This window comes from Myotis lucifugus, unplaced genomic scaffold, assembly GCF_000147115.1.
Source record: "Myotis lucifugus unplaced genomic scaffold, Myoluc2.0 scaffold_1, whole genome shotgun sequence".
NCBI lineage: Eukaryota > Metazoa > Chordata > Mammalia > Chiroptera > Vespertilionidae > Myotis > Myotis lucifugus.
The window spans coordinates 30,599,441-30,620,734 of NW_005871049.1; the positions used below are offsets into that span (position 1 = coordinate 30,599,441).

A 21,294-nucleotide genomic window follows, 5' to 3' on the forward strand; every position below is an offset into this window, starting at 1 on the left:
GAATCCAGAACTGTGACCTGAGGCTGAGGCTAGAGAGGAAAAATGATTACAGTTGACTCTTAAACAGCATAGGACTTAGGGGTGTGAACCCTGTGTAGTCATAAATCCACATACAACTTTTGATTCTCCAAAAGCTTAATTATTAATAGCCTACTAATTACTGGAAGCTTTACCAATAATTTTAACAGTTGGTTAACACATTTTTTTTGTGTATTACATGTATCATGTACTATATTCTTATAATAAAGTAAGCTAGAGAAAAAATGTTAAGCAAATCACAAGAGAAAATACATTTACAATACTGTATTTATCAATACTATAAACTTACATTGTTTACAAGATGAATGGCCTGTCTGTACCTACATCAATATTGTCTCATATGTAGTAAAAGAAATTCACATTTATTTATAGACATATCAATTCATACACTGATAACAAACAAACAGCATATGATTGCTTTATGACAACCTAGTGTAATCAATAGGATTGTTTCATGGTCATCTAACCTATACACTAATAAATGATTCATTATAAAATTTTACAACACATAGTATTACAGTCATTCAGAATATAGTATTGGAAACCACTTTTTAAAAGAACCACTTACCTGTGATAATAGGTTGATATGTAGTTTCTCCAATTACAAGAAAGATATACTGCATTGTAAGGTAATTATTTGAAAGGGAAGTTATAAAACAGTAAGTAAACATTATTAATTTTATATTAAATACCACTTACCTTATACTTACGTAAGAATAGGCTATCTGCTTCCATAAAAGCCATGCAGATAATGTTCTACATGTTAACTATGTAGGCGATGGTGCTAATGACACAAGAACACCTCATACAGTTTTGCCATGAAGTTATTATCATCATACAAAGACACTAACACATATACAACAGATACATTTATTAACTGTACATTGTAAAAAAAACCCCCAGATGATTATTTACTATTCATCAAGTGGAAATGGATCATCGTAAAAGTCTTCATCCTTGTTTTCTTCACATTGGGTAGGCTGAGGAAGAGAAAGGGAGGGTGGTCTTGCTCCCTCCCTTGACTCCATGGTGGCAGGGGTGAGAGGAGGAAGAGATAGAAGGTGGGGCAGGCAGGAGAGGCAGCCACACCCAGTGTAACTGTATGGAAATACATCTTCATTTTGTCTGATTTTTTTGCTTTTTTCTTTTTCTAAAAATGTTTCTATAGAGTACCGGTCCTTCTTCCACCACTTGCCTTAGTTTCAGTGCCAGTGCCATATAAGGGTCCGTGTTGTAAAAGAAGTCAAAGCTGTCTTGAATAATCAGAATCCTTCTGCCTGATTGTCTGATGTTAATTTGCTTTCTGGCTTCTTCCTCATCTTCTGGCATTGGTTCGGAAGCACTCACCTCCATCAAGTCGTCTTCTGCTAATTCCTCTGGTACATTGCCTAATAGCTCTTGAATTTTTCTAGGATCCATATATTGAAACCCTTCACCACAATCACCACCTTTTTTTTGCCATATCCACAGTCGCTTTCATAATTTCCTTGATTGGCTCTGTCATATTTTATGGTAGTAAGTAATAAAATAGAGTAGTATTTACATATATTTTATGCATTCATGACATACCTTTTACTTAATTTTGTTGATATTCTAGGCTATATGGTTCATTTGTGAGTTTTTTTAAAATTATTGCAAATATCCAAAAAATATGCAATGTATTTATTGAAAAAATTCCATATATAAGTGGACCACGCAGTTCAAACCCGATATTCAAGGGTCAAATGTATGCATAAACTATCAAATAAAATAAATATATGTGTGTAAATGGATTTTCAGATGCATAGACTGAACATAGAGACCAATGGCATGTAGATTAAACCCATTTTATTTGTAGTTTTCAAACAACTTATATACAATTAAAATTAAGCCAAATCATCAGCTATATTTATTTTTCAAACATCAGAGGATTTATACCAAAGTTCACATTTATAATTTTTAATTAGTAGTTTAAGATTACTGGAAGATACTATTTTAATGGCCATAAATCTAAGTCATGTAATCACATTTTGGTCAACTAGAGAGAATCAATTTTAACTTTAGGATAGTGTAATCATTTATTTTAGCCTTAATAGACACTTTACAAACTATGACACTGCGGAAAAAAATGTTCAGAATGTAATACTTGTTTAAGTCTCCCAGAGTAAAAATTATTTTTGTCACTTACAAAGTCCTTGCATTTCCTCAATCAATCTGAAACTAGCTGATACATAAGCATTATTATTCAACTATATAAAGAAACCAAAACTCAAAAATAATACACTTCATTCAGTAGTATTCATAAGAGAACATGGCAGGTTTGATTACAACTCTGAAGTGCTTGCTCTTTCTACTTCATCATATATGTATTTCTGAAAAAAACATGAGAATCATGAAAAAAACATGAAAATATGACTTGAAAAATACCCATGAAAATATTTTAAGTGTTTTGGAAAGAATGTTTTCAGACTTTGTTAAATTTTTCAGAAAAGGTTTTGCTCAGTTGTTCAAATGCTAAGACCACATTGTCATCTTCATTTTCGCATAGTTCACGCAAGGAAACACTGCAAATGAAAATAAATATATATGAAACACCCATTTCAGAGGAGTCAGTATTGTAAGAAGGCTTTTCCCAGGCAAGCAGAATCAAGTAAATCTCACTAGATGATGAGATGTTAGCAAAATATGAAGAAGAAACATATTTTGCTCAAAAACCCATGCACAAAAAACCAACAAAGATCACAAGACAACTGGCAGTCTATTACTACAGCCCATGTCTATTACTAAGAGGATTTTAAAACCACCAAATTCCAAGTACCCTGATCCTTCCTCCCTTCAATAGCAGCCACACAAACTCCCCTTCTCTTCTACAAGTCGCCTATGGAACCTACAGGCAACTACCTCTATGAAAGGCAAAATATTCCTTCCGTTACCTGGATGTATGAGAAAATAAAGAACACATGGTGTGGTAAACAGAATAATGGCCCCCCAAAGATATCCAAATCCTAATCCCCAGAAATTTATGAATATGTTTACTTCCATGGCAAAGGAGAATTAAGGTTGCAGATAAAATTGAATTTGCTAATCAGCTATGCTTGAGATGAGGACATTGCCCTGGACTATCTAAATAGGCACAGTGTGGGCTCAAAGATCCTTATTAGTAGAAGAGGGAGGCAGGAGAGAATAAATGTCAAAGGGATGCAATATGATATTCTACCCACCAATGCTGGCTTTGAACATAGAAGGGGCCACGTTCGAGGTAAGGCCAGCTGCCTCTAGAAGCTGGAATAAATAATAAAACAGCTTGTCCTAAAGCCTCTAGAAAGGAACGCAAGCCTGTCTACACCTTCATTTAGCTCATTTTGAACTTCTGGCCTATAGAATTGTAAGAATAAATTTGTGTTGGCTTAAGTAGCTGGTTATGGTCATTTGTTAGAGCAGCAATGAGAAATCAATACACAGGTGACAAGAAAGGAGAGAGGAAATTCAAGAACGAACACTACAGTTGGGCTAATCAAGAACTGAAAACAACAAAGATCTGATTTTTATCAGCCTTTTATAAACGTATCTACTTTAGTTCCACTAGAATTCCAGTTTTGTTTTTCCTCGTGTCTTCACTGACCAAAATGAATGACCAGATCTATATTTACAACTTTGCATTTCTTCCTAGTCACAGACCTAAATTATGACTAATGGACATTTCTTCCTGAACAATATTCCATATATATCATAACACTATTTTTGGTTGTTAGTCCCAAAATCTCCTCTGAACGCTGTTTCCTATATATCATTAACTAAAATAGAGACCTTGGCATCTTCTCCAACTGCATGACATTTATTGACAAGTTCTTTGATTCTATGTTTAATTTTAGTTAAGTAGAGTTGGTATACAATATTATATTAGTTTCAGGTGTACATTATAGTGATTTGACATTTATAGTCATTACAATGTGACCAACACACTAAGTTCAGTAATCATCTGTCACAATGCAAGGTTATCATAATATTATTGACTATACTTAATTTCATCTCTTTTACCCATCCCATATCCCCCATCCCCTCCTCTCCGGCAACCATCAGTTTGGCCTCTGTTTCTCTGAGTCTTTTTTTGTTTTGTTTTGTATATTTTTGTGTTTTCAGATTCTACTCTCTCATAAATATTTCTCTAACCACTCTTCTTCAACATTACTTCTATTTCCTTAATTCAGACCCTCACTTATTCTCACCTGCATGACTGTTATAGCCTTTGAGCTTCTACCATTTACATAAACCATACACCGGAGACTCATATCACACTCATTCTTATGCACTGCCTACACATTGCTCCAAATAGTAAGCTCAAACTCCAAATTATGATAATGAAGACCTTTCATACATATATATATATATATATATATATATATATATATACACACACACACACACACACACACACATATACATATATATCCCAAATTGCCTTTAAAGCTGCTTTAAGCAACTCAACATCTCCCCATCCCTATCACAATCCCATATTCTACATTCCACCATACTGCACTTAAAGCCTATGCCTGACATATTAGGCCCTTTCCCAATTCTGTCCTTTGAAAGCACTATTCCCTCTGCTCCATCCTTTAAGACTTGGTCAAAATGTTACTTTGAGAATCCTTTTCTGAATTCAAGGTAGAGTGGGTCACCTTTTATCCATCATCCTAGTACTTATTACCTTTGTAATATTTTCTCAGTACACTGTAAGATTTTTCTAAAGCAAGAATATGTTCAATAATTCTATCTCAAATGTTTAGACTATACCTCAAACCAATAATACTTTGATACTTTTATAAAAGTGAATGAATGAATGATTTTCCTAGGCTCAGCTTTTGAGAGAGCTCCAAAGTCTCTTAAGTTTCTTGGAGTGCTCTGCAGACCCTAACGTGGATAACTATGAACACGTAAGGAATACTCAATCTAGAGCTTCACCATTCTAAAAGTTTCATTCTCCATATAAAAAGTCCAAACATGTCTGATTAATCTCAGATAAAGAAATAAAATGACCTGATTAGCAAAAACCCCATAAACAAGGGATTCATGGCAAATTATATGTATATGTGTACAATTTTTTAAGGATATTATTTTATTGATTTTAGAGAGAGGAAGTGAGAGAGACAGGGAGATAGAAACATCAATGATGAGAGAGGGACTCTTTGATTGGCTGCATCTTCCACGCCCCCAACTGGGGATCGAACCCACAACCCAGGCATGTGCCCTGACCTGGAAATCGAACCATGACCTCCTGGTTCATAGGTTGACACTCAATCACTGAGCAACACCAGCCAGGCATATATGTGTACAATTTTTAAAGCCACAGAAAAAGGAACATTCATAAAGTGCATGCAGACCGGAGGCATCAGGAAGATGAATATTTAACGAGGCAGCACTAGATGGTCCTAAGGAAAACCTGCTAGTGGAGCCTAGGAATGGGGGTATCCACACAAAATTTGGAATTACTTGGGTCTCCACTGGGCTCTGTTAAAGATGAAAATAGGAAGCCAATATGAGAGATCAGAATTGGAGGAAGCCTGGAGAAAACACTAGATAAAGCAAGACTCAAGAATATGTAAGTGGATATAAACCAGAAACCTGATGGAGCCCTAAGGGGCCCTCTGAAGTATCATGTGTCTGATGTACACTGATTACGGAAATTGAGAAATTCGAGATGATCGAGGTTTTAGAATATTGCTGTCCATTGGTGCACAGTGCCTGGGGCTGAGACTGGTCTGGATGCTACTTTATGTCAAATGGATTTGGGAATTAACTCTAAGGTAGAAATAATGTAACAGGATGTTAAGAAGTTCTGAAAATTTGGGGGAATTGAAATGCATAGCACCTAAAGGTTCAATGATACCTATAAGTATGAACTTAACATTTTTCAAATTACCACTAAATTACTGGAAAATTTGAAATCGGTATTTAAAAGCTATAACAAACCTGATAGATTGAAGGGTGAGTGAAAAATCTTTCAACAGCTCATAAGCGTCTCCTTCATTCATCCTAAACAAAACAATATTTGGAAAAATCAATGGTGCAAAAACTTAAGATACTTCTTATTCCATATTGAAATGTTAGATTCATCGACAATAATAGATTGCTTTTGTCTTCCAAGAGGTTTTTACCAGAATCATTTCTACCACAGACTCCCAAAAGATAATTTAACCTGTGGAAATGATGACTATGAATTCAATAACAAGTATCACAGCCACAGACGACCAACAAAAATCAGAGTCTGACCATCTCAGGAGAAATCCAAAGTAGGAAAGTAAAGCTCAACAGAGTGAATGAGAGCTAGATACTCAAATGGGAAGAAAGAAATAAATTATTTACTAATATCATGGCTGCTTTATTTACAACAGTGAATTTTATTTTTTAAATGATTACTATTTCTCAAGAGTGTTAGAAGTTGCAAATTCTTTAATTAAATAAGGACTGTTCAAAATTTATGTAAAATGCATACTGAATCCTGATTGGTGTGACAGATGCTCCTCCCCACATCTGTGTGCTCACTGCCTGGGCCGATGTATTCCTGCTTACTATTTTAAAAATGGTTTCCCTGCCTAAGAACTAAAACAATGATCTTTTTTTATTCAGTCCTCAAATGTGTGAATTATATACTTTCTATATAGTTCTATCATGAAGAGCTTGTAATTATTATTGTCACTCAGTTTCAAAATATCTAATAATGAATAAATAGGATACTTAATAAAAATATATTTTTATATTTGTACTAGTGACGGATTCGTGCACATTGAAAGGAAATTAATTAAAAGGTGGCCAGTGGGGGGGGGGGGGGACTGGGTGAGAAAGACCAGACACGCCCTGGAGCCAACTTCCCGCAGACCCTCCCAGCGTCTGAGTCTGGAGAGTGAGCGAGGTAACCTCCTGCAGGTGGGGTCCCTCAGCCTGGCCTGTGAGGATCAGGCAGAAAACAGCTCTCTGACATCCCCCAAAGGATCCCGGAGTGCGAGAGGGCACTTTGTAAAGTTGCTGTCCTACAGGGTGTGGAAAGCAAATGCAAGTGTGCAGTAAACCAGATTCGGGGCTTAAAATTCATTAAGTTCATTCATTTAATATACAGATATGGAAATAGAGATCAACCTAGATATGGAGATGGACATAGATATAGAAATAGAGATGAAAGAGAGAGGAAGACATGGGCAGGGATGTGGACATGGAGGTAGAGAAACAGGTAGTGATTTACACGGAGAAAATTAAAACATACCTGTTGTCCTGGACTAATCCTGTCAAGGAACCATGCTTATAGAAATCAAGTGCATAAGCATTAAGTGGCATTCTTCTTCCTTGGCTATCAAACCTGTGCGGCCAAAGCACAGGAGCCTGAGCATGACTGATACCAATTGTGCGCAGAATGACCTGAAGAAATACAATTTTTCTTAATTTATTCATTCATAATGAAAGTTTATTACATTGTGCTTCTCAGTTATTTCCTTAAACCAGCATTTCTAAAGCACACTCTTTCAGTGAGGGCAGAGGGTGTCTTTCATACACACTGGGGTGTGCTACCCTAAGCAACCCTAGAAAATAGCTTGGATCCACCTATGAACATTATTGCTGCACAGCATATTGATAGCAATTTCAACCATCCAGCCTAGAATACAGCAAGACTCACTAGGAAAGGAAAGCTAATTGAAAAATTCATCATTATCCTAATTGGTACAGGAAATATCTTTATAAACACAGCATCAGGGAGCTTGTACCTTGTTATGTCTCAGGAGAAGAGTTCAATTGAACAACTCTAACACTTTTTATAATCCAATTACCAGAATAAAAAGGAAAGGGAGAGGGAAGAAGGAAAGAAAAGGAAAATAAGAAAAGGAAGATAGCAAATCAAGAGTTTTCCCTGTCTGCTCTTTTTTTTTTGAAAACTACTTTGCGGGGCCAATAGGAACTCTAGTATATTGTCAGTAAGAGTGTAAATTGGTACAATTTCATTCTAAATGACTTGATAGTAGCTTTGAAAGTTACTATTAGCAACATCCATTTGGATGTTTTTATACCATTAAGATCTAGATAATCATTTTGACCCTAAAACTCCAGAAAATTTATACTCAAATGAAACTGTTGCACATGTGTACCAGATGTTCATAGTAACTCTATGAATTATAAAGACTAGAAACAAACACAAACATTTATTTACAGGAGAATAGATCAATATGTTGTTTTATTTTCACACTATGAAATATTATGAAGTAGCAAAAATAAAATAGAGCTTCATGTCATAACATGAATGAATCTTATGGACATAGTGTTAGGTGTATAAAGCAACTTCTAAGAGACCACAGTAAGTATTCCTTCACTTTTTACAAAATTCAAAAGCAGAAAAAATGAAATGAGATTTTGGTATGTGACATTTTAAAGGAGAAATAAAAACGCAAAGTTTAGAACAGTTGATATCATGAGGAAAGCGGAGAGATAAGTGAATGAAATAGAGGAGGAGCATATGGCTGTTATTAGTTTTATGCCTTATAGTTTACCTCTATGCCATTTAAAGATATGTATATATGCATATTTAGGAATACAGTAGAATGTAATGAATAATAAAGCAAAATATGTTTTAAGATATTATAACTTACACTAGTAAAGTAAATTTGTATAAAGCAAGTTGGATAAGGCACAGGGCATGTTACATTACCATTGAGCAATACACTGGAAATATTCACAAGATGCTTCAAAACAGATGAAATAGACCTGCCCCCTTCTCTCAAACACATCAAGCACTTCATGATGGTGATTGCATGGCAGTAAGACATAGACATTATATCCTATTATATCTGTGTCAGTGTCTCTTCAAAAGCCATGCAAAATCTCGCACAAGGAAACAAAAGTGAATGGTACATAATGTTCATAAGTTGAATTAACTGTATGATAAAAAATAAGTGGAAATTATAATACTTAAAAATTAATATCTTTTTTCAATGTGAAATAAAATTATTCCAAAATCTCTTAGGTAAGTAACTGTTTGTGATTGCACAAATAAAATACAGGGGGAAAAATCTTCATAAAAGTACTGGTCTTATAAGCTAACATGCACTCCTTTATTATTTCTATACTCGGAATCCTCATTCTTCAAAGGCAGTTTATTATAAGACACTACCCATATGGGGTAAAGCTCTACAGAGCTATCCGCATAGAGCTTCACGCAGGATCTGGAGCAGTGGACTCCAACTTGTTTTGGGCTTTTTTGTTTGGTTTAGTTTTGTTGTTGTTTTGTTTGTTTGTTTGCCTCAGACACCACTTCCTTTATTTTTTCCTCAATTACAGTTTACATTCAATATTATTTTGTATTCGTTTCAGGTGCACAGCACAGTGGTTAGACACCCATATACTTTATAAAGTGGTCTCCCTGATATGTCCAGTAACCACTTGGCACCATCCATAGTTATTACCATGTTATTGACTATATTCCCTATGCTGTACTTTATATCCATGTGACTATTTTGTAACTACCAATTTATACTTCTTAATCCCTTCACCATTTTCACCCAGTCTTCCAAACCCCCTATAATTTTTTTTTAAATCATGTTCCTTATCAGTAAAATAAGTTTCTTTCTTGCTTCTTCTTTCATAAATGCTTTATTCTCATTATATAAAACAAATACCTCCCCAACTTACTATTGTACATTTCCTTAGGGTATTAAAATGTACAGAGCTTTCCTATTGAGAAAGTGAATGACTTTGAAAACTGTTTAACATTTTTTTAATTAGATAGTCTCAAATTATTTGAATTCGACAAAATTGAAGGTAGATCTAATCAAGTTGTTAATTAAAAGAACATTAAATATTTTTGATGGTAGATTGTTCAGTGATTTGGGAAATACAACTCAGGAGATTTTAGAAGAATTGTGTATTATTGTTATTGTTATAACAAAAGTTGTTTCATCTCTACCACTTATCTATTTAAATAAGTTTTTTTCAGGATTCAAATTAAGATTTGATGTTGAAACCCTAACTCATTCTGAAAATAAATATTTATTCATAGTTATATGTAATAATTAAAATAGAAATAGCCTCATTCATCTCATTAACATATACATTTCTAATACAATAATTAATTTACATTTAGTAATTACTCCTCAAAATTTATATTTTATATAAGTTTCTGTGATCAACAGAAAATAACCATTACTTTGGAATTACATACTATTTCAGCTAAGAAATATGAGGTAGGGTACTTCATTAGGATGATTACATTGAAGGAAAATTGTGTGGAGAAATGCAGAATCTAAATGCAAGAGAAAGAGAACTACACCAAATTTTAAATCATTAAAAATTTAATTATAGACTTGCTTTTAACTTTAAAATTATGGCTTCAAAACTTCTTTTAACTTGAAAATTATGGTATTAAAACACTTTGGACTTTTATTCCATTCTATACATTTAAAAAGAATGATGCAATGGTTTATTTTTATTTATTTATTTATTTACTTATTTATTTAATCCTCACCTGAGGATTTTTTCTATTAATTTTTAGAGATAGTGAATGACAGAGAGAAATATAGATGTGAGAGAAACATATCGATTGGTTGCCTCCTGCAGGAGCCTACAATCAAAGTATGTGCCCTTGACTGGAATCAAACCCGGGATCCTTTGGTCCTCAGGCCAACGCTCTATCCATTGAGCCAAATTGGCAAGGGTTGCAATGGTTTTATATTAACACTAGAGGCCCGGTGCACAAAATTCATGCACCGGGTTCCCCTCAGCCCGGCCTGCACCCTCTCACAATCCAGGACCCCTCGGGGGATGTCTGACTGCCAGTTTAGGCCCAATCCTGCAGGGATCCCTGTGGGATCCAGCCAAAACTGGCAGTCGGACATCCCTCTTGCAATCCGGGACCACTGGCTCCTAATCGCTCACCTGCCTGCCTGCCTGATCCCCTCTAACCACTCACCTGCCTGCCTCATCACCCCTAATCACTCTTCCTGCCTGCCTGATCGCCCCTAACCACTCAACTGCCTGCCTCATTGCCCCTAACCAATCACCTGCCTGCCTCATTGCCCCTAACCCCTCTGCCTGCCTGCCGGATCACCCCTAACCACTCGCCCGCCTGCCTGATCGCCCCTAACCACTCTGTCTGATCTCCCCTAACCACCTCTGCCTCACCCCCACTACCAAGGCTTTGTCTAGAAAGACATCCAGAATGATGTCCGGAAGGTCGTTCGGTTGTCTGGTCTAATTAGCATATTACCCTTTTATTATTATAGATATAAATGTTTTTTTGGAAGCTTCAAACTACATCATTAGAAATTATTTAAATAAATGATAAAAATGTATGTGTCCATTTAAAATGTATGAGGGTTTCTATAGTTTTAAAAAACGCTTTCAAGTGATATCAGACTATTTTACATGATAGAAGACTATCTAATTTTAGAATCAAATGGAGTTGAGATATCAGTGTCATTCCATAATATCAAATGTAACAAAATTTATTTTCTTTCTCAAAATTTGTATTAAGATATAAATTATATTTCTGAAAGTATATTTCAACATTCTGATTATTTATTCAGCATATTCCAAGTATGTCGAGTTTTTTGTACTCCATTTTGGGCATCAGTGATCCAGAATATATATGGGATTTACAGCAACTATAGCAATACTGGGAAAGCCCAAAGGTAATTTTATGTGCTCTTTTCATAGAAAGCCTGTGTCAGTATCCCCTAGATCAGCCGTGGGCAAACTACGGCCCGCGGGCCGGATCCGGCCCATTTGAAATGAATAAAACTAAAAAAAAAAAGACAGTACCCTTCTATGTAATGATGTTTACTTTGAATTTATATTAGTTCACACAAACACTCCATCCATGCTTTTGTTCCGGCCCTCTGGTCCAGTTTAAGAACCCATTGTGGCCCTCGAGTCAAAAAGTTTGCCCACCCCTGCCCTAGATTCTTCAAGGATGGAAAACAAGTGATGGTCGTGGAAGTTTTATATAGTGGAGCAGGGTCCCTCAGGCCAATACTAAGAAACAGATCATACTGGCCTAAGAGCACAATTTTCTGGATATTCCTGTAGACACCCCTCTATTCTTTTTTAAAAATATATATATATTTTATTGATTTTTTTACAGAGAGGAAGGCAGAGGGATAGAGAGAAACATCAATGAGAGAGAAACATCGATCAGCTGCCTCCTGCACACCTCCTACTGGAGATGTGCCTGCAACCAAGGTACATGCCCTTGACCGAAATTGAACCTGGGACCCTTCAGTCTGCAGGCTGACACTCTATCCACTGAGCCAAACCGGTTAGGGCACCGCTGGATTCTTTTACTATTTTCAGTTTGGACATGAAGTGAAAGCTGCCTGGAGATATAAATTCATTCTTTTCTTAAAGACCATTTATTTATAAACCCCATTTTCTACTTACATGGCTTGGAGTTGCTGGTTGAAGCAAATCACCATCAGAGTTCCCAGAGAGACAAACAAATGGAGAAATAGCAACTCTTCCTTCCTTGCAGCTCATCAAGTGAGACACAAGTTGGGAGTCTTCACATTCCTTCCCTGTGAAATCTGGCCATAAGAGGTTGGGATAAATTCGTTTTTAAAAATTAGCCAAATTATCAAGCCTTATGTACCTGCTCTGGACCATGCAATTTTCCAGAACCTATATCATAATGAAGACTGAGTAAGATATATCATATAAAGTAAATAGCATATCTTGGCACAGAATATATTCAGTAAATGTTAGCTATTAATATTATTAACAATACAAAATTTTGTTTTATATTTTATATTAGTTGTTTTGATCAACATGTAATAAAAATCTAAATCTAAATATATTTTTATTGATTTCCTAGAGCAGTGGTTCTCAACCTTCTGGCCCTTTAAATACAGTTCCTCATGTTGTGACCCAACCATAAAATTATTTTCGTTGCTACTTCATAACTGTAATGTTGCTACTATTATGAATCATAATGTAAATATTTGATATGCAGGATGGTCTTAGGTGACCCCTGTGAAAGGGTCGTTAGACCACCAAAGGGGTCGAGACCCACAGGTTGAGAACCGCTGTCCTAGAGGAAGGGAAAGGGAGAGAGAGAGAAATATCAATGAGAGAGAATCATTGATTGGCTGCCTTCTGCATGCATCCTATTGGGGATTGAGCCTGAAACCAGGGCATGTGCCCTTGACTAGAATCACAGCTGGGACCCTTCAGTCCGCAGGCTAATGCTCTGTCCACTGAACCGAACAGGCTAGGGGCAAAGACTAAATTTAAATTCTATGCTCTTTAACACATAATTATTGTTATTTTCTTGGTACTTTTTCCCACTGAGCTCAGACTTGGCCTCAAAATCTATCTAGACAGGGTGTTCCAAGTAACCACTATCAGTAGGATTGGAAATATTTTTTTCCAATCCTTTTCTTACAAAGCACCAGATTACACATTCAAAATTGGCTCCAATTTATAATGGAGGCAAGATATTCACTTTGCCTCCTCTGAGATGCTCACAGTGCACCACTATTATTATCTGCTTTTGTTCATGTTGCTTCCCACTTTAATAGACCCAGAAAGCTACAACTCCTTGACTTTTTTTCAATTGAGGATGGTAGGATATAACATAATCAGGAAATTACTATGCACAGCTCAACCCATTCCCTTTATCCTAGTAACTTATTTCCACTTTACTTTCTCCTAGAAGAAGAGTTCCATCTAATAGCTTGTGAAACACAATAGCAAAGATTAATAGTGTGTGCCTATGTGCTAGGCACAGTTTTAAGATATTCAGATATGTTACCTTAATTATTTAAACCTCACTCAAACTAAGTAGATAATACTATTGTTGAGAAAATTGAAGCATGAATATGGTGATCATTTGTCCAAGGACTCACTGCTAATAAGTAGCAGAGCCAAAGTATACATCCAGGTATCTGCTAAGAGTCGATGTTTGTTAAAACAATGTGTATTTCTTCTCAAGGGAAAAAAGGTGACTAAATAATCTCTAGTTTCTCTTCATCTCATAGATGTTCTTACTCCAGGCTTGTCCCAAAAGCAACCTTTAATCAAGATGGTTTATAAATGACTCTATTGAGTTTCAATCTCCATTGCCCTTTTAATTTTTAATAATTTCTTTCTTTGGAAAGCAGAAGGAACCTTCTAATTCTAAGAGAGCCTGATATTTCCAGGGCTCTGTTCTTCTTCTGGGATAAAATATTCTTAGGCAAGATTATTTATGTTTTAAGTTGTTCCACAATGAAGATAGATATACTTACTTATTTTTGACAATGGAAGTTGATATTCCTGTTTCATATCAGCCAATTTGGAAACAATTAGTAGGAAGGAGGCAAAGTCCTTTGTAATTTGCATGTTATATTCATGTAAAGCAGCATTAAAATCCTCAGGGAGATCCTCAAGGAAGACCTAAATTATCAAGGAGATCATCAAGAACTCAAAATGGTGAAGTATTTTGTGGAGAGGTCCATATACATTCCGTGAAAACTGAAATTTTGGAAGAAGGCCAAAGATCATTGCAATATGATTCTTCAATTATCTATTTCTTTAACAATATAACGCTTTTGTTCCTTCATCTATGAAATTAAGGTAACATTCACTTTAGTTTCCATTTGCATTTATCAAAACCAATAACTTTGCTCCCAAAAATATGCTTTCATGCTACTTCATCTAAACCACTTTTTAAATATAAGCATGGCTTCAAATGAAGTAGACTTGTGAACAGTTCAAAACAAATCTAGTGATATATTTGGAGAGCAAGCAACAATACAAAATATACTTCTATGCCTAGAATAAACCTCACTCCTTTGTGAAGGTTATGAAAACCTCACTGAATTCATTTTGTTAATTATTCTACCACATTACAATACTATCTAATAATAAAGAAACATGGTAATTAACCGTAACTTCGCTACCCTTCCCATTGGCTAATCAGCAAGATATGCAAATTAACTGCCAACCAAGATGGCGGCCGGCAGCCAGGCAGCTGAAGCAAACAGGAGGCTTGCTTGCTCCAGTGAAGGAGGAAGCCAAGGTTCCCCACCTGCCGCTGCCGGCCTCTGAGCTGCAACTCTAAGAAACAATGTTGCAATTATAGAACCTAAACAAACCCCAAATCCCTGCTTTCAGCCGTCAGAGCTGGATCGAGCAGGACCGCAACAGTGTTACAATTATAGAACCCAAACAAACCAAGATACCTGCTTTCAGCAGCCGAGGTCTCAGAGCTGGAGCCAAGCCTCAGAGCTAAAGCTGGCTCTCAGCTCCAGTGACAGCCATAGAAGTTAAATAAATCCCAGAATAAAAAAAGAAAAGAAAAAGAGGAGAGGTTGGGAGCTTCAGTCACCCATCAGCCTGAAAACGGCCCTCAGCCCCTCACCCAGACTGGCCAGGCACCCCAGTGGGGACCCCCATCCTGAAGGGGGTGTGACCAGCTGCAAACAGCCATCATCCCCTCATCCAGGCTGGCCAGGCACCCAAGCGGGACCCCCACCCTGATTCGGGACACCCTTCAGGGCAAACTAGCTGGCCCCCACCCGTGCACCAGGCCTCTATCCTATACTACAGGCAGTGCGGGACAGCGCGAGCTGCCATCTGGGCCCCATGTGCAGCCCTGGGCAGCGGGACATAAGCCCCCCCCCCAGCCAGGACCCCTGTGTGCCACCTGGGCCCCTAGCCGGGACCCCCGTGCCGCCTAAGCCCCACACTGCTAAGCCCCGCCCCCAGCCGGGACCCTATGACTATTGGAGAGCAGGAAAGTGCCGCTGGGCCCTGGGTCGCTGTGGTGATCTGGCCATCAGTAAGTAGAAAAGTGCGGCCTATAGGCAGCCCCCAGCTGCGCCTGATCAGGGAGAAGGAAAGCAAGCCTGGCCTGCAGGCAGCCCCCAGCTGCGCCTGATCCGGGAGCAGGAAAGCAAGCCCGGCCTGCAGGCAGCCCCAAACTTTGCCTGCTCCCCGGTCGCCATGGTGATCTGGGAGTAGGAAAGCAAGCCTGGCCTGCGGGCAGCCCCAAGCTGGGCCTGATACAGGAGCAGGAAAGCCCAGCCTGCGGGAAGCCCCCAGCTGGGCCTGCTCCCTGGTCTCCCTGGTCGCCATGGGGATCCAGGAGCAGGAGAGCAAGCCCGGCCTGCGGGCAGCTCCAAGCTGGGCCTGCTCTCCGGTCGCCGTGGCAATACGGGAGCAGGAAAGCCTGGCTTGCAAGCAGCACCCCCATCCTGGCCATAGCTCAAGGGAGAGTACAACATGCAGTGGAGGCCAGGAGCCTGAGAGATCAACACAGAGGGGCTCCTGCTTCCAGCCTCCATGGTGTGGCTGGGGGCAGGCCCCCAGCAGACACACACACACACACACACAGTGCCTGCTCTGAGCCTCCAATGTGGCTGGCTGGGGGCAGACCCCCAGTGGGGACACACACACACACACACACACACACACACACACACAGGGGACGCCTGCTCCAAGCCTCTGCTGCCAGACTGTGGCCATCAGTAGGACATCCACTGAGGGCTCCCAGACTGTGAGAGGGGCAGGCTGGGCTGAGGGAACCCCACCCCCCAGTGCACAAATTTCGTGCACCAGGCCTCTAGTATTAGAATAATAAACAAAATCAGCAAAGTTGCAGTATATAATATCAACATTTAAAATTGAGTGGTGTTTCTGTACACTAAGTATATGAAAAGGAAGGCAATCTCATTCACAATAGCATCAAAAAGGATAAAATACTTAGGAATAAATTTAACCAAGTTAGTGAGACATCTCTATACTGAAAAGTATAAAACACTGATGAAAGAAGTTATAGTAGACATGCTAATGGAAAGACATACCATGTTCATGGATTGAAATAATTAGTACTGTTATGATGTCAACACTTTCCAAGTTAATCTACAGATTTGATGCAATTCCTAACAAAATCTCAATGGTATTTTTTACTGAAGTAGAAAAAAACAATCTTAAAATTCATATGGAATCATGAAAAATCCTGAATAACCAAACTTATCTTGAGAAAAAAAGATCAAAGCTGGAGGCAACACACTTCATTTCAGAATACATTACAAAGCTACAGTAATTAAAACAGTATGGTACCAGCATAAGGACTGGCATATATATGAATGTAATAAAATAGAGAGTCCAGAAACAAATCCATAGTTATGTGGTAAGCAGATCTTTAATAAGGGAGCCAAGAACATACAATGAGGAAAGGAGAGTCTCTTCAACAAATGGTGTTGGCAAAACTTGATATACACATGTAAAAAAAATAAAATTGGACCCTTACCATACACTCTATATAAAATAAACTCAAATGAATTAAAGACTTAAATGTAACACCTAAAACCAAAACTTATAGAAGAAAATATAGGTATATTGGTCTTAACAATACTTTTTCTTTTATATAATAACAGAAGTATAGGAAACAAAAAATAAACAAGTGGGACTATATCAAGCTAAAAAGCTCTGCATAGAAAAGGAAATAAAGTGAAAAGGCAGTTCCAGAATGGGAGAAAATATTTCTAAACCATCTATGTGATAGAGGCAAAGAACTTGAATAGACATTGCTCCAAAGAACGCATACAAACAGTCATCATGTGTGTTAAAGTTGCTCAACATCACTAATCATGAGGGAAATGCAGATCAAAGCCACACTGAGATATCATCTCATACCTATTAGGATGACTATTATCAAAGACAAAACAAACACACACACACACACACACACACACACACACACACACACAAAGATAAGAGTTGAAGATGTAGAAAAATCAGAACCCTTAGACATTGTTGTGGGAAATGTAAATTGGTATAGCCACTATGGGAAACATAGGGAGGTTTCTTCAAAAAATTGAAAATAGAACTACCATATGATCCAACAATCTCACTTCTGGGTATATATATATACAAATAAATTGAAATCAGGATCTTGAATAAATATGTTGATCTCTATGTTTACTGCAACATTATTCACAATAGTCAAGCAACACAAATGTCCATCAGTAAATGAATGGATAAGATTATGTGGCACATACATACAACAGAATATCATTTAGTCTTTAATAAAAGGAAATATTGCCATTTGAAACAACATGAATGAACCTAGAGGACATTATGCTAAGTAAAATGAGCCAATCATAAAAAGACAAAAAACTACATAATTCTAATTATTAAAATAGTCATGCATCAAAGTAGGGAACAGAATGGTGGTTGCCAGGGGCTGGGTGGAAAAGGAAATGGGGAATGGTTTTTCATTGAATATAAAGTTTCTATTATAAAAGATAAATAAGTTTTAGATACATTCTGTACAACACAGTACCTATAGTTAATAATACAGTATTGTACACTCTAAAATACATTAGGAGAATAAATATGTTATGTTCCTACCAAAAAAAACACACACAAAAGCACAAGAAAAATTGTGGAGATGACAGATTGAGTGTCTGTATATTTCATATTTTCAAACTCATTAAGATATATACACTAAAAGTGTGCATTTTTTAGTATCAGTTATACCTCAATAATGCTAAAAAATAAGGTAAACATGTATATCTACTTAGTATGTTATCAAATCAGCTACAATATATTTACCCTGTTTTAAGCTATGTTTAGGACATATACTAAGTATAAGTATACATTTATATATGAAAATAAACAGGAGTGAAAAAAATTCTAATTTTTTTTAGCTTTCATTACTTTGGTTAAAAAGTCAGCTATCAATCTTATTGCTCTTTTCAAGGAAATGTCTATTGCAGTTCTAGCTGATCTATGATTTTCTCTTTGTTTTTTATTTCCATTAGTATTAGTTTAATGCTTATTTATATTTATCTTTCTTGAAGTTGACTACACTTTTGAAACTATGGAGGGCTATCTTTCATCAGCTTCAGAAAAACTCTCAGCTATTAGTTCTGAATACTTCCCCACCATTTTTCTCCTTCATCTTCTTCTAGGATATTAACCCTTTTGAGTATGATTCACATGTCCCTTATACTATCTGCTTTTATTTTCATTTTTTTTCCTCCTGGTGCTATAGTTTGAATACTTTCTATTGAGCTGTCTATCAACTTACTGATTCTGACTTCTGATATGTATATTCTAATCAGATATTTTTTTTCAATACATTTTATTGATTTTTTACAGAGAGGAAGGGAGAGAGATAGAGTTAGAAACATTGATGAGAGAGAAACATCGATCAGCTGCCTCCTGCACACCTCCCACTGGGGATGTGCCCGCAACCAAGGTACATGCCCTTGACTGGAATTGAACCTGGGACCTTTCAGTCCGTAGGCCAACGCTCTGTCCACTGAGCCAAACCAGTTACGGCTCTAATTAGATATTATATTTTTTTCAATTTTGTAATGTCCATTGATTATTTGGTGAAATTCTCCATCCTTTCACCACTTTTAGCTATCTCTTCCCTATTTTCTTGAACATATTAATTATACTTAAAATCCTTTTATCTTAACTCCAGTATCTGGATCATCTGTGTGTCTACTACTATTGTCTGCTTTCCTTCCTGGTAAATTGGTCATATATTCTTGTTTACTCAGTTGTGTGTGTTTTTTTCATTTGGGGGATTTTTTTGGTGTTTACTTTTTACCCCAGAAAATGTTTTAGGAGGACATGAAAGGCTTTAAATGATGTTATCTTCCACCAGAATGAGTTCTACCACTTTTCTGTTTGGCCAAGTGAATGAAGGCGTGATCACTTCAGTCCAAGTGTAGATTGAAGTGGGTTGGTTCTTTTTTCCATTTTTAATGAGTCTCAGTCATTATCTGATTTATCTCTGTTTTTACATCATGGTCCTCTTAGGATTTTAGTATGAGGCTGATCGCACTCGTCTTCTCAGCCCTAAAAGATTGCCAAAAATCCACCTCTTTCCGCACTTACTTTTATATCTTACAGCCCTAAGTGGCTCAAATATGTCTTGAAGGGGATACAAACATATAAATGAATGTCGAACCCCTCCCTCCAATAAGATTTCATTTAAGAAATGCTATAAGACTACAAAAAAACTGGTTCAGTGCCCCAATATTTCGTGAAGATCTGGTACCCTATAAATGTTCAGTGGTTAAAACTCACTAAGTCTTTCATGTTTCTAGTCTGTCACTCCAGCCGGATGTGATTACTAATAGCTTTATTGGTTGGTTTTTTGTTTTGTGTGTGTGTATGTTTTGCTTCTTTATGGCATAGCAGAGGCTCTCTACATATGCTAAATACAATTTTCAACTCATTTCTAGAATAGAGAAATTCTTTGGAAGAAAAACCCTAGTTGGAGATTCCTATCACACCTTGGATAAGTTCTTGCCATTTTATCATTTTAGCCAATCTAATCCTCATTATGTTCACAGCTCTCCCTTACAATAGGAGTGATGGTCATCTACCTAAAAGTGCACAAATTTACAATAATACTTAAGGAAAAAAGAGAGAGACAAAGGAGACCTCTACTCAAAACCATATTTTATTGTATTTTTGTAATGATGACTTTTTGTAAGAATAGAGATACTGAATTTTATTTTAGAAGTTAACTATTTATTAATTTAAACAAAATATTAAATAATAGTTCTATGATGTACTTGTGATTATAAAAATGTGAAGCTAATATAGTTGTGCCTAAAGTTGTGTTCACTGGTCTAGAGAACATTCTGTGAGGCATATGATTTGTAATTTGACATTGAAGGTTAGACAATGTAGATGAACTCTTCTGTTTTTGTTCCTTCTCACCTTTTACTAAAGTTATGTGGTATAACCAGCCTATCCCACTTTCTCAGATTCTAGTGGAGTACATTACTAACAGTATTTAATGTTGATTTTTATAGGAAATCATGATCAAGAAAATGTTGCAAATAATATTGCAAAAGGGTTTTCCTGTTTTTAGTCTATGTGAGTCAAGAAATGATTTCTTAGATGACTGTTCTAATCTTTTCTTCAGGAAGGATTTTCTAGCTCATAACATATACTTGCTGTCCACAGACGTACCTCCAGGTAAAAAAAAAATTTAAGAGAACTGTAGATTCAATGACAGTAATTATTAGTTCATTTAATGTACAATAACCTACATTTTTCCTTTGGCCACTAAATACTATAATTTGGCACTTTCAAATAGAAAACATGAGTAAAGTTTTTTATCCTATATTTTCCTCAAGGCATTTAATCTTTTGATAGATTTATAGGAGGAAATTTATGAATTACAGAAAGAAAAAATTATTTGTATATAAAACAACTGAATCCTACATTTCACAAAATTCTACTGCTGTTGAATCATTTATGGTAGGATTTATTGATCTTAAATATTTA

The 21,294-nt window shown here is 36.7% G+C and overlaps 1 protein-coding gene across 1 annotated transcript in view; it reads right to left on the reverse strand.

The window, feature by feature from the left end:
- Positions 1-1,890: 1,890 nt before the first annotated feature.
- LOC102417647 (DExD/H-box helicase 60) overlaps positions 1,891-21,294 on the reverse strand; it is an 88,860-nt gene continuing 69,456 nt past the window's right edge. The window contains exons 32-36 of the mRNA XM_023755545.1: positions 14,274-14,421; positions 12,430-12,572; positions 7,274-7,425; positions 5,986-6,048; positions 1,891-2,582 (exon numbers count right to left, since the gene is read on the reverse strand). Of these exons, the coding sequence (XP_023611313.1) occupies positions 2,483-2,582; positions 5,986-6,048; positions 7,274-7,425; positions 12,430-12,572; positions 14,274-14,421 (606 nt within the window). The 3' untranslated portion in view covers positions 1,891-2,482. The remainder of the gene's footprint in view (positions 2,583-5,985; positions 6,049-7,273; positions 7,426-12,429; positions 12,573-14,273; positions 14,422-21,294) is intronic.